At 61.4% G+C, this 12,140-nt stretch overlaps 1 protein-coding gene across 1 annotated transcript in view; it reads left to right on the top strand.

Moving 5' to 3' along the window:
- Nucleotides 1-12,140, top strand: part of PRKAR1B (protein kinase cAMP-dependent type I regulatory subunit beta) — a 58,218-nt gene that overhangs the window by 7,085 nt on the left and 38,993 nt on the right. Inside the window, exons 3-4 of the mRNA XM_036314779.1 lie at nucleotides 5,081-5,248; nucleotides 6,099-6,190. Of these exons, the coding sequence (XP_036170672.1) occupies nucleotides 5,081-5,248; nucleotides 6,099-6,190 (260 nt within the window). The remainder of the gene's footprint in view (nucleotides 1-5,080; nucleotides 5,249-6,098; nucleotides 6,191-12,140) is intronic.

The following is a 12,140-nucleotide window of genomic DNA, read 5'->3' as shown; positions in this document are numbered from 1 at the left end:
GAATGTCTGTCCCCTTGGTGCTGGCACCACTGGTGCCGCCCTACTGTGTGCTGCTCCTCCTCCCGTCCCGACACCCTTTCTCCAGGCCCAGGCCCGATGCTGCTCGGTTGGCTGGGACCTGGCTCTCAGGGCACCTCCCAGGGCCTCGGCGAGCGGAGCACCAGCACAGGACGGCCAGAGACTTGAAGCAGGGACTTGTCGCCGTTCCTCCATGGGCTTTTGCTCCCAGGATGATTTTTTAACGGACGTCTTAACAGAAACGTCCATGTAGAAAGAAATCCGTCCCGTGGACGCGCTCCCCTTCTCTCCGTGTTTCTGTCCATCTCACTGTTCGTACTTGTGGGTTCGGTGTGAGTGCGGTTTTGTGCCCCCCCGACCCCCCCATCACACGTGGCCGCGTGGACAGTGCTTCTCACGGGAGGGATGGGATCACCGCCGGCAGCTGTGGTCCCGCCGACACCGCGGGCCCAGGCTCCACACAGCGTGTCCCCGCTCGCTTGCTCCTGGGACAGCAGCGTGTTTGTGCCGAGGGCGCCACGTGAACGTCTGTCCGATCCGTGTCTCACAGGCGGAGCCAGGGCAGCGGAGCTGTTCGTCCTGCCTGGGCGCGTTCCGCTGCGGCGAGACGGGGCTGCCTGGGGCTGCAGCCCGTCTGGAGTGTTTTTTTCAAAGGAGCCTAAACCTTCCAGAAACGACCGAATGATAGGAAGAGAGGTTGGTTCCCCAAATTCTAGGAAATGAAGAAAGTACAGGAAAGGATGAAGCCACGGAAATGAATCATCAGACCTTGCAGGAGCGACTTGCACGCCTGGTTTGTCCCTCCTGGGTCGGTCCTTCCTCTCCCTTCTCTCTATCCCACACGTGAGAAAGCCGGCCACTTACTGGATGTGCCTTTTATTTATTTTAATTTTTTAAAAAATATTTTGTTATTGATTTCAGAGAGGAAGGGAGAGGGAGAGAGAGAAACATCAATGAGAGAGGATCATTGATCGGCCACCTCCTGCACGCCCCACACTGGGGATCGAGCCCACACTCCGGGCCTGTGCCCTGACCAGGAATCGAACCCTGAGCTGGCTCATAGGTCGATGCTCAGCCCCTGAGCCACGCTGGCCGGACTGGGTGTGCCTTTGAAAGCGATAGGCTATTTGGAGAGAAGTATTAGGTCTGCAGAAAAGTTGAGCAGAAAGTACGGTGCCCCCTTCCCTGTTGTAACTTCTTGTGTGTCCATCTGGCTCATTGTGAAAACCCAGGAACCAACATTGTACACACAGGCGTGGGCAAAAGTAGGCTTACAGTTGTTCGCATGGAAAACGACACAGGAATGTACACACAAAAAAGAGCAATATGCAAATCGACCGAATGGCGGAACGACCGCTCGACCAGTCACCATGAGGCGCACTGACCACCTCCTGGTCCCTTCCCCTGGCCAGCAGGCTCCCATTGCCCGGTGGCAGACGGGGAACCGGGGGTGGGTGGTGGCAGAGGGGGTGGGCGGGGCCAGCTGCTGGCAGCCAGCAGCTGGGGAAATGGTCCTGATCACAGGCCAGGCCTAGGGACCGGACCTGTGCGTGAATTTTGTGCGCTGAGCCTCTAGTCTATGATAATAAAAGCATAATATGCTAATTAGACCTGACAACCTTTGGGACGAAGCCGTGGCGGCGGGGGCCGAGCCCCTTGCACAAATTCTGTGCACCAGCCTCTAGTTAATAAATAACACAAGGATGAACTTTCACGTACTCACGGCTGTCAGCCTGCTTTTGCCCGCCCTGTGTGGTTACCGGCAGCCCCTGGCTGGCATCAGGGTCCCGTGGCTGTGACTGCCGCTGGGGGAGGACCTGGGTGTCTCCTGTCGTTCCTGAGCCCGGTTTTACCGTTTCCTTGGCCCCTTCAGAGCACGATCAGGGAGCATATGGAATACCGAGAAGGTGCGCAGATCAGAACTTTAGGATTTTGGAATCCAGCGTGGGCACCGTGGGACGTTATTTCAAGGCACCCTGGGATGAGCTCAGATCTATTTCTCACTCAAAACCCATGGTCTTCCCCGGGCTGGTGTGGCTCAGTGGTTGAGCATCGGCCTATGAACTAGGAGGTCGGGGCACAGGCCTGGGTTGTGGGCTCCATCCCCAGTAGGGGGCGTGCAGGAGGCAGCTGATCAGTGATCCTCTCATCATTGATGTTTCTCTCTCTCCCTCTCCCTTCCTCTCTCTAAAGTCAATAAAAATATTTTAAAAACCATATTATTTGACAACAACCCAAGCAAGCTACAAGTTATTAATAAAAAGCCAGAAAGAGAGAGAGAGTCTCCTATACTTTTGGAAACCACTAGTGAGCTTTTGCATTATTTATTGGTTAAAGAAGACTGTCATAGTGAAAAACGATGAAATTTTCAGAATTGAGTGACAGCAAAAGCACCTCATGTCTAACCCTGTGGGGTGCAGCACAGTGGGTAGTTAGAGGGAAATTCATAGCTTTGGGGGAAAGCAGGGTTAGAATGAGTGCGCGGTGTGTCCAGGTTTCCCAGGTGCCATGGGAATGATCACAGTGGAAAGGCAGCAGCTCCCCCCCCCCAAGGCAGCAGCCCCCCTGGCCCTGGTTCTGGGGCCAGAAGCCCACGGCCAGGCCTTGGTCAGGTGGTTCCTCTGGGCTCTGAGGGGGAAGCCACCTGGGCGGGCGCCGGATCAGCCATCTCCACCTCCAGCATCATGGGCGTGTCTGTGCCCACACTCCCTCTTCCTATCAGGACACCGTCGTGGGGTCACCCCCACCCCAATCCTGGATGACCTCGTCACCACCTGATTAGATCTGCAAAGATCCTCTTCCAAATAAAGACCACACTGTGAGGTTCTGGACAGATAGGAATTTTTGAGGAAAGTCAGAAACGGAGAAATAAAGCCAGAAAAATAAAAACAAGGGAAAAATAATAGAGGCAGAAGCACAAGTTAATCAAGTGGAGACTGAAGAAACAGTGCAGACAATCTGAGGCTGACTCTGAAGAGAGGAAGGAAAGAGACAGACATCTGGGAAGGCCACGGACGGAGAAAAGGAGAGACATGCACCCGGTGGGGCAGGGGTGCTGCCCTGAGCAGGGTGCTGGGGAGCGGCGAGGGGTGAGCTCCCAGCTGCCCACGGCGTGTCCCCAGGGTTCGGCTCTTCTCGTTGGGGATCAGCTCAGAAGACACCGCCTCCGGGAGGCCCTCCGTGACTGCTCCTTCACGAGGGAGGTCTGGGAGCCTCACCTCCCACCTTGTCCTTTCATGGTGCTCACCCCTTCCCTCACTGGGACCTTTCACGTCTGTCTGTCTGGTTAGATCGCAACCCCCTTCCCGGCAGAATGGTGCCTTCCCCTCTGGCCGTGCCTTGGGGGGCGGGTGTACAGAAGGAGCTGCTTCTCTCTTATCCTGCCTCTGGGTGGCTGCGTGCCCTGGACAGGGACGGCCGTGGCCCTCTCCAGCCTCGGTTTCCCCGCTGTGGCCGGGCCTGCCCTCCTCTCTGAGGCCCACGCGTGACAGGAAGGCTGTGGTTCCTGGGCGGGGCTGGTGACCATCACCCCACGTAGACCGGGGTCCTGGGTTCTGCCGGCACCTCCTCCCGGGAAGGCACCCGTGGGCGTGGCCTCCTCTGGGGCCGAGGCCAAGGGAAGACTCAGGCCGCGGGATTAACGGCCCCTGGACATCCTCTGGGGGGGCAGCGGCTGTGTCTGGGCCCAGCGAGGCGGGCGTGGGGCAGGGTCCCCCCTCCCAGGTCTCGGGGGAGGGCGGGAGGGCACCCCCTGCGTAGCGTTTCCTTCCTGGCTGCAGTCCGTGCCCCTCCTTGTGCAGGAAAACCCAGGTCAACAGGAGACAGCGACCACCACTGAGGTCCGGGGAGAGCTTGGCCCAGGGCCGACGGGGACAGTCCCTGGGCTGTGTGCCTGGTTCCGAGGCAGATGCCGGCTCGGAGCTTTCTGGAAACCCGTTCCCACCCCGCTGCTAGGAAGGTCCCGGCGGCCGGGAAGGCCTGTCCTGACCCCGGCCCCGGCCATCCGGCCGCCAGACAGCTCCCCAGCTGGGCACAGGAGACAGGAAGGGGCCGCGAAGCATCGGGTTTTCCTGGAATCCGAGGGTCTGGGGACGGGATGCCGTCCAGAAACAACGGCCGCCCGCTGCGCCCGCCTCACGTGCACAGCCACCTGTATCCTGCCCGATGCGACCCCGGGCTGGCGAAGGTGGGAACCATCCTGGTGCCAGGACGACGATGTGCCCTGGCCCCAGAGCGGCCGACGTGGCTTCTGGGGGCTGCAGGGGAGGCCTGGTCCCCACGGCAACGGGACCCCGAACCCCATGCCAGACTCCCGTCCGTGAGGGCCCCTGGGGCACCACCCCTGCATCTCCAAGCGGCCCCTCTGCAGCCCTCAGAGCTTCTATTGCGGCCTCCTCCTGGGGTTCGCCAGCTGCTCACAAGCCGCTTCACGTGGTCACAGTGACTTCAGCCGTCCACCCTCCCAGGGGCCTGTCCATTCCAACGACCCCCTTGGTGGACACTGTGATGGGGGTGCCGTGACGGCCGTGGCTGAGTCGTGGCCCTTTCCCTGTAGGTGCTGAGGTGTGGGGCCGGCTGCTGTCTCCCTGCCCCCTGGCCCTGGGACGCCCCGCTCAGCTCTGACACCCAGCGGCTGAGTGTGGTCTGTGGCTGAGACATTTCTATGCTGGGTTCTAATCAACCCTCCATCTTGATTCTGTTAGTTCTCTCCTTTCCCTGTTCATTCGTTCATCCAACCGTGCGTTCACCCATTCTCCCCAGCGCCTGTAGCTCCCCTCCCGTGTCGGGGAGGCCACAGCTGTGATGTGAGCGCCCACAGGCAGGAACGGAAATGCTTTGCAGGTGGTGGGAGGAAGGGAGAGCTGGTCGGGGGCTTCTTGCTGGAGGTGACATGGAAATGGGCCTTGAAGCATATGTAGGAGTTCTCCAGGAACGACTTGGTGGGTGGGCAGTGAGGGGGTGGACGCCCTGTCCTCCCAGCGCCTTAGCTCCTGGCTCACCTGCGAGCGGACAGTTGCTGAAGTGGCCACTGATCTCGCTTTCTCTCCCTGTCTCCCCCCAGGAAGAGAACAGACAGATTTTGGCTCAGAAGTCAGCCTCCCAGTCCGACTCGCATGACGAGGAGGTCTCCCCGACTCTGCCGAACCCCGTGGTGAAAGCCCGCTGCCGCCGCGGGGGCGTGAGTGCCGAGGTGTACACCGAGGAGGACGCCGTGTCCTACGTGCGGAAGGTGGGTGCGGGCCTGGGTGGGCAGCGTCGTCATGGCCACGGCTGTCGTCGTGGTCATGGCCATGGTCATGCCGTGGTCATAGTCACGGCTCTCATCGTGGTCACAGCTGCTGCCAGCTGGCATCTGTGTGCTCGAGGCCCTTTGGTGCCCCGGCTGATGCTCCAACCACTGAACCATGCTGGCCTGGGCTCTCTCTTTTTTTAATTTATTGATTTGAGAGCGAGAGAGACATCGGTTTGCTGTTACGTGTCTGCACTCGCCGGTGGGTTGCTGTATGTGCCCTGACGGGTTGAGCCCACAACCTTGCTGTATCAGGACGACGCTCTAACCAACCGAGGGACCCAGCCAGGGCCTCTGTCCTCAGCTCTCACCCCACACCCCAGTTCTGAAAACTTTCATGATCAGAGCATGGAAACCAGTGAAACTTGTTAAAAGTCTGACAGGCTGCCTCGCTTCTGGGGGCTCCCTCCCTAAACCCAGGACCCCCCACTCAGAGAAGACCCCAGGATGACTGGCCAGCCCTCCTCCGGCTGCAAGGTCATCGGAGCGAGGAGGTCGCAGAGCAGGGGGCTGAGGGCCGTGAGCTATTCCAGCCTCTTCTAGGAGGCTCCGAGCCACCAGGGCCTGTCCCCCGAGACCCAGTCAGTGCTGAAGCCACCTTGGGTCCCCCCAGGTTTCTCTTCTTCCTTTTTTGTTTCTTAAATTAAAAGCATGTGGCACACCTAACATCGCCAGCCGCCGATCTGGAGCGTGACCTGGGATCAGCCAGGCAGAGTCCCCGGGTGACTTGAGCCGTGTCGGTTTCTCGGGGTCGAGCAGGTGCCCGAGCCTGACGGTCCCTCCCCCGCAGGTCATCCCCAAGGACTACAAGACCATGACGGCACTGGCCAAAGCCATCTCCAGGAACGTGCTGTTTGCTCACCTGGACGACAACGAGAGGAGGTAGGAACAGGTGGGGCTGGGGCAGGACCGACGGCCCTTCCTGGCCGCGCTGCTCAGGGCCATGAGTCTCAGCGACACCTGTCCGGAGGGGACACGCGGCCCCGGCAGCGGCCGCTTCCGGCTAAGGCTCCGGGAGCCTCCGGGAGCATCTGGGAGCCTCCGGGAGCCTCCAGGAGCCTCTGGGAGCCTCCGGGAGCCTCCTTGGTCACTGGGTCGGCACCCGCAGCTCCCACACACCTGTCCTCGAAGGCCTGTCACTTTGCTCAGGTCACCAGGGGCTACTTGTCCAGCACCTCCCACGTGTGAGGATCCTCCATGTCTGCCCCGAGATCACTGCCCATGGAGACATGGGCTGGAGTGCTTGTCTGGCTGCTCCCGCCCGTCCGAGGGTCCTGGAGGTGACATGGTCTAGAAGGGCCTGGGAGTGTCCCCTTCCCTGGCACGGAGGATTGTGCAGGCGTGAAGTTAGGGTCTGGGTGCATGGGGCGGACCCCGGGTTCCCAGGTGGGTCCTGAATGCAATCATAGGTGTGTGAGGGACATTGGAGGGGGCGGAGCCGCCGTGTGACTCGGCCAGGGACAGGCCGGCCCCGCCCACACCTGGTGTCCACCTGGGAACTGATTTTGGACTTCTGCCTCCGGGGGGAGGGCGGGCGGGGGGAGACAGCACCTTTCTGTGCTCAGCCCTGAGCCAGGTGTCCGCTGGCCTCTGCGTCCTCGGTCACCAGGTGGACCCAGGTGAGTAAGCGTCATGTCTGTTTCGACCTGAACGTACACGTCACTTTAAAATGCGATGTCAGTCTGGGTGTTGAATGGGGGCTGCATTCCCGTGGCCGGGGCGAGGGCCCAGCAGACAGACCCGACCCTCAGGCCGAGGCGCCTGCTCCTGGCCGGGCTGGGCCTCACAGAACCACATCCTTCTTCACCCAGAGGCCGGCGACTCACTGTGGGGCCCTGCTGCACCTCCTAGCCCCCCGCCAACACCCCCCCCTCCCCCCGTGGCTGGGTTTAAGGCAGACTCCTCCTACCCTCCAGGCCCCTCCTAGCCCCGAGCACTAACTGGTTCAGTAAGCGCATAGTTGAGGGCCAGCCTGGCATGAAACCATGTCTCCGGGCTCCAGGCTGCGTGTGTCCAGGACGGTCTGTGCTGGGGCCCTGGGCCCCAAGTTTCCAGGTCCACAGGCTCGTGGGGTGGGAGAGCCAGGTGGACAGGAAGTGGAAGCAGATGGTTGGATTAACGTTCCTCTCTGGGAGGGTGGCTTGAACGAGGCCTCGCCTGTGGCTGTGCTCTAGGGTTTGGCGCCTGGGAAAGCTCACGTCCCATCTCCAAGCCCCACGGCTCCTTTCTCTGGCCACGGCCCCAAAGAAACAGGCCGATGGTCAGGGCACGGGTTCGGGGGGAGTGGGCAGGGGCTGTCTCACCTACCCCGGGATGTCTCCCTGTGGCAGCCACGTGGCTGCTTTCCCAGTTCTCGGGAGCTGGCTTCGTCTGGGCCCAGCTGCAGTTTGGCGAGGGCAGCACCGTTCTGACCGGGTGTGCAGGGCATCTGCCTGCTGCTCCCTCCGTGTCCCCACCAGCACGTTCCTTTGCAGATATGCCCGCGTGTAGGGTGACTGCACTTCTCTGCTTAGTGACTCTTCCTGCTGAATTCAGGTTTAAGACAAGTATATCATCACTACCATCACCATCACCACCACCATTACCACCATCACCACCATCACCACCACCATCACCATCACCACCACCACCACCATCACCACCATCACCATCACCCCCATCACCATCACCACCATCACCACCACCACCATCACCATCATCACCACCATCACCATCACCATCATCACCATCATCACCACCATCACCATCACCACCACCACCATCATCACCATCATCACCACCACCATCATCACCACCATCACCACCATCACCATCATCACCACCACCATCACCATCATCACCATCACCACCATCACCACCATCATCACCATCACCATCATCACCACCATCATCACCATCACCATCATCACCACCATCATCACCATCACCATCATCACCACCACCATCACCACCACCACCATCACCACCACCACCATCACCACCACCATCACCACCATCACCACCACCATCATCACCACCATCACCACCATCACCATCACCACCATCACCACCATCACCACCATCACCATCACCACCACCACCACCATCATCACCACCATCACCATCATCACCATCACCATCATCACCACCACCATCATCACCACCATCACCATCACCACCATCATTGCTGCCATCATCTTGCTGGAGGCTCTCTGGCTGTGTGTGGGGGTAAGTCAGTGGGCTTCCCTCTTGATGCCACTTTGTCCAGACCTCCACATGGACCACCAGCCATGCCTCAGTGCTCAGTCTGGGGAGGGGCTGGTGTGCCCTGAGGGCATGCCACGGGGTCATGCTCTGCTCCGCCTGGGCCTGCTGGAGCGTCTGCCCTGGGGCTCAGGGCACAGCAGCAAGGACTCTGGGAGGCCCTCGTGTCCCCTCCTCACTGCACAGAAGGGGACCCCTTGCCCTGGCTTCAGGCAGCACGTGTCCCGCTGGGGCTGGAGCCTGTCCTCATGCTGGGCGGCTCTCCACAGCCCTGTGCCGAGCCGAGGGCTCCAGGTGAGGGGCTGGGAGGCGGCAGGTGAGGCCTCCTTGCTAGGTCAGCGGGGACCCTGGGCAGTTACTCTCTGGTCAGTGGCCCAAACAGCCCCAGCGGTGGCCTGAGATGTGTCGAGAATCTGGCCTGGCCCCGAGGGCACGTCTTAGGCTGGTGGAGGGAGATGGGAGCCCTTCCCATGCCCAACCAGGGCCCTGGAGACGGAGCAGTGCACGCCTGAGAGCCGACAAGTGTGACGATTGGGAGGCTCCGCGGGGGTGGGTGGTCCAGGCAGCAGCCTGTGCGCCAGGCCCTCTACTGGGGCCTCATTCCCGGGGCTGCCAGGCGGGTGGGCGGGTGGAGGGGGGCACCTCAGTCTGGGGCGGCCTTCCTGGCAGCCGCCCGGGCTCTCTGCAGCTCTAATTGAAACAGGCCTCTGGCTGGGCGCTGGCCGCTGGCCGGGAGGCTGCAGCTGTCTCCTGTTATCTGTCTCTTCCTCCCACCGCATACCTTCCAGCCTGTTTTTCCACAAATTGGCTCAGGTCCCCAGGTGATGGGAAAAACAGGCCCGGCTGCCCAATTCACAGGCAGCCCAGCCTGAGGGCCCGCCTCCTCCCTCCCCTCCCCTCCCGCTCGGCTGGGCCTAGGAACCTGCGCTTCTCTTTCAGGCCTCGAAAAACAAATGATTGTTTTGGAAAACGCGAGGCCACATCTGAAGAGACGCTTAATGGCTTGAACACGCAAAGAATTTGATTTTCGTTTTGCCAAAGCCGAACTCCCTCTCGGCAGAGGCTGCCAGGTTAGCAAACCGGGGGCCGCGTGAGCCAGCCGGTCTGGGGGGCTGGGCTCCGGGCTCTGTGGCCGAGTCACATGCTGGGTCCTGAGCCAGTCGGGCCAGAACAGCGCAGGCTCGCGATGTGCAAGGTGCATCGCGCAGGTGAGGCCCGGAGCTAGGGCTGGGAGAAGCTGGGGTGGAACCCTGGCTGGGATGAGGCTGCGCTGGGCTGACCTGCCCACCCCCAACCCCTCCCCCCTTGCCCCCCCCCCCCCCACACGACGATGCCTTGCCCAGCCCCTCATTATGCAAGGCAAAGGCCACAGCTTTTATTTTTTAAAAGATATTTTTATTGATTTCAGAGAGGAAGAGAGAGGGAGAGAGAGAGAGAAACATCCACGATGAGAGAGAATCATGGATCGGCTGCCTCCTGCATGCCGCACACTGGGGATCGAGCCCGTGACCCGGGCATGTGCCTTGAGCGGGAATCGAACCGTGACCTCCTGGTTCATAGGTCAACACTCAACCCCTGAGCCACGCCGGCTGGGCCAGGCCATCCCTTTTAAAGAGAATAACTTACCACGTGCCCAGAGTGTTCCAGTGAATCGGGTCCCGCGGTTCTGTAAGGAGGACTGGGCTGCAGTTTTGCTTCTTGAGGGAGACCTTACTAGAAAGGGACTTGCGTTCTCGAGGTGCCTCTGACCGTGGGATTTGGAGGAGAAAGGACCTCGGGGCCCCGGCCTGGGGCCACCATCTGGCAGCCGCGGGGATCCAGCCTGGACAGTGGCTGTTGGTGCCGTAGCGCTTTAAAACGGCCAGAATTCGGCTGGGTGCAGTCGGGCCGCTGCAGACCCCACCACTCCCCGTTGTCGCACACCCGGCCCATTCACCTCCTTCGTCACCTGGGACGCCGATGGCTTCTATTGGCAGCGCCCGCTGTATTGGTGGGGACACTGAGGCCGGAGACGGGGCAGACGGCCCAGCTGCCCGCTTGCTTAGGGGCAGGAAGTGGGGCCATTTCTTCAGACAGGAGAACACCCCAGGGGGCGGGTCTGGTCCTGGAGGGACACCAGGTTCGTGCCCCTGGCCGTGAGCTGGCCTCCTGCACCTCCCGTGGGTGCGGCCGGGAAGGAGGGATGCCTGTTCAGCCCCCGTGGGCGCCTCGAGTCACTAGAAACAGCCGTGTGTCCTGCGGGCGGGGGTGTGAGGTCACTGGTCGGCGGGGCTCGGGGAGGCTGTAGGGCAGCCCTCACCCTGACCAGGCGGTGGCCGTGCGGGTTGGGAGGCGCCAGGAAGAGACCAGAGGGCCGTGGGTCTCCCGTGGGGATGGGGTCTGTGCCTTCCTCCCGGACGTGGCCTCGTGGCCTTACTCCGGCCTCAGACCTCGCCGCACGCAGGCCCCGGTGGGAAGCGTGTCGGGAAGGGGCTGTGCCGTCCGCGCCTCACCCTCCCGCCCGCTCGCCGCCCGTGGGGAGGTTGTGCCCCAGGCCAGGGTGGCCGGGCAGGCCGCACCGTCTGGGCTCCGTGCTCAGGAGGCCCCGGCTCTGGTTCCGCTCTGCGTCCCACACGGCCAGCCTCTGAGCAGGACCTGCGTGGTCCTCTCGTGCTGGGGGAGGGGCTGCTGGAGGGGCTGATGGCCCCTTCAGGGGAGGGGGATCTCGCCTTGTCCACCTGCTATTGGGTCTGCTGTATTAAATATATGTATATTTTTATTGATTTCGGAGAGGAAGGGAGAGGGAGAGGGAGAGAGAAACATCAATGATGAGAATCACTGATTGGCTGCCTCCTGACCCCACACTGGGGATTGAGCCCACAACCCAGGCCTGTGCCCTTGACCGGAATCGAACAACCCAGGACCCTTCAGTCCGCAGGCTGATGCTCTATCCACTGAGCCACACTGTCCAGGGCCCCGTTAGTTGTTGGCTTTTCACTGTCACTGGAATTCTTTTGTTGTTGGAAGTTCACCTTCTTCCCTGGAATTTCTCGCAGGGGATGAAACACCCGTGAAACTTACCATTTAGCCATTCTTACCTGTCCAGTTCCGTGGCATCAAGTGCATCACATGCCCTGACCGGGAATCCAACCCTGACCTCCTGCTTCCTAGGCCGCGCTCACTCACTGCGCCCGCCGGCCGGGCTGCACGAGGCTATTGGACACAGCCTCCCACGTGGAGAATTTCGGGCGCCCACGGCAGGAGAGGGACCGCGTCGGCGAGACCCATGTCTGTGCTACAACCCCCCCCCCCACTGGAAGGGACAAACCCCGAGCAAACCCCGAGGGCAGGTCACCCCCCACGACTACCTCAGTGTCGGGCGAGTGCGCCCTCGGCTCGGCTGCCCCTGTCGGATGGGCAGGTTCAGGGACCGGGATTCTCACCTGAGGGCACAGCCCGAGCTGCTTCTGGAACGGCCCTGCCTGGCGGCCGGCGCCCCTCTCTGCTCAGGGCCGGTCCCCTTTCGTGGCGCTGGGGGGGGGGCGCGGGGGATGGGGGGCAGTTCTGCTCGGCCGGCGGGGGAGGGGGGGCGGCCCCGACAGCCTCGCCC

The sequence above is a fragment of the Myotis myotis genome, unplaced genomic scaffold, assembly GCF_014108235.1.
Source record: "Myotis myotis isolate mMyoMyo1 unplaced genomic scaffold, mMyoMyo1.p scaffold_m19_p_6, whole genome shotgun sequence".
Lineage (NCBI taxonomy): Eukaryota > Metazoa > Chordata > Mammalia > Chiroptera > Vespertilionidae > Myotis > Myotis myotis.
The sequence above is the reverse complement of the archived record's forward strand: the minus strand, read 5'-3'. Positions and strand labels throughout refer to the sequence as shown.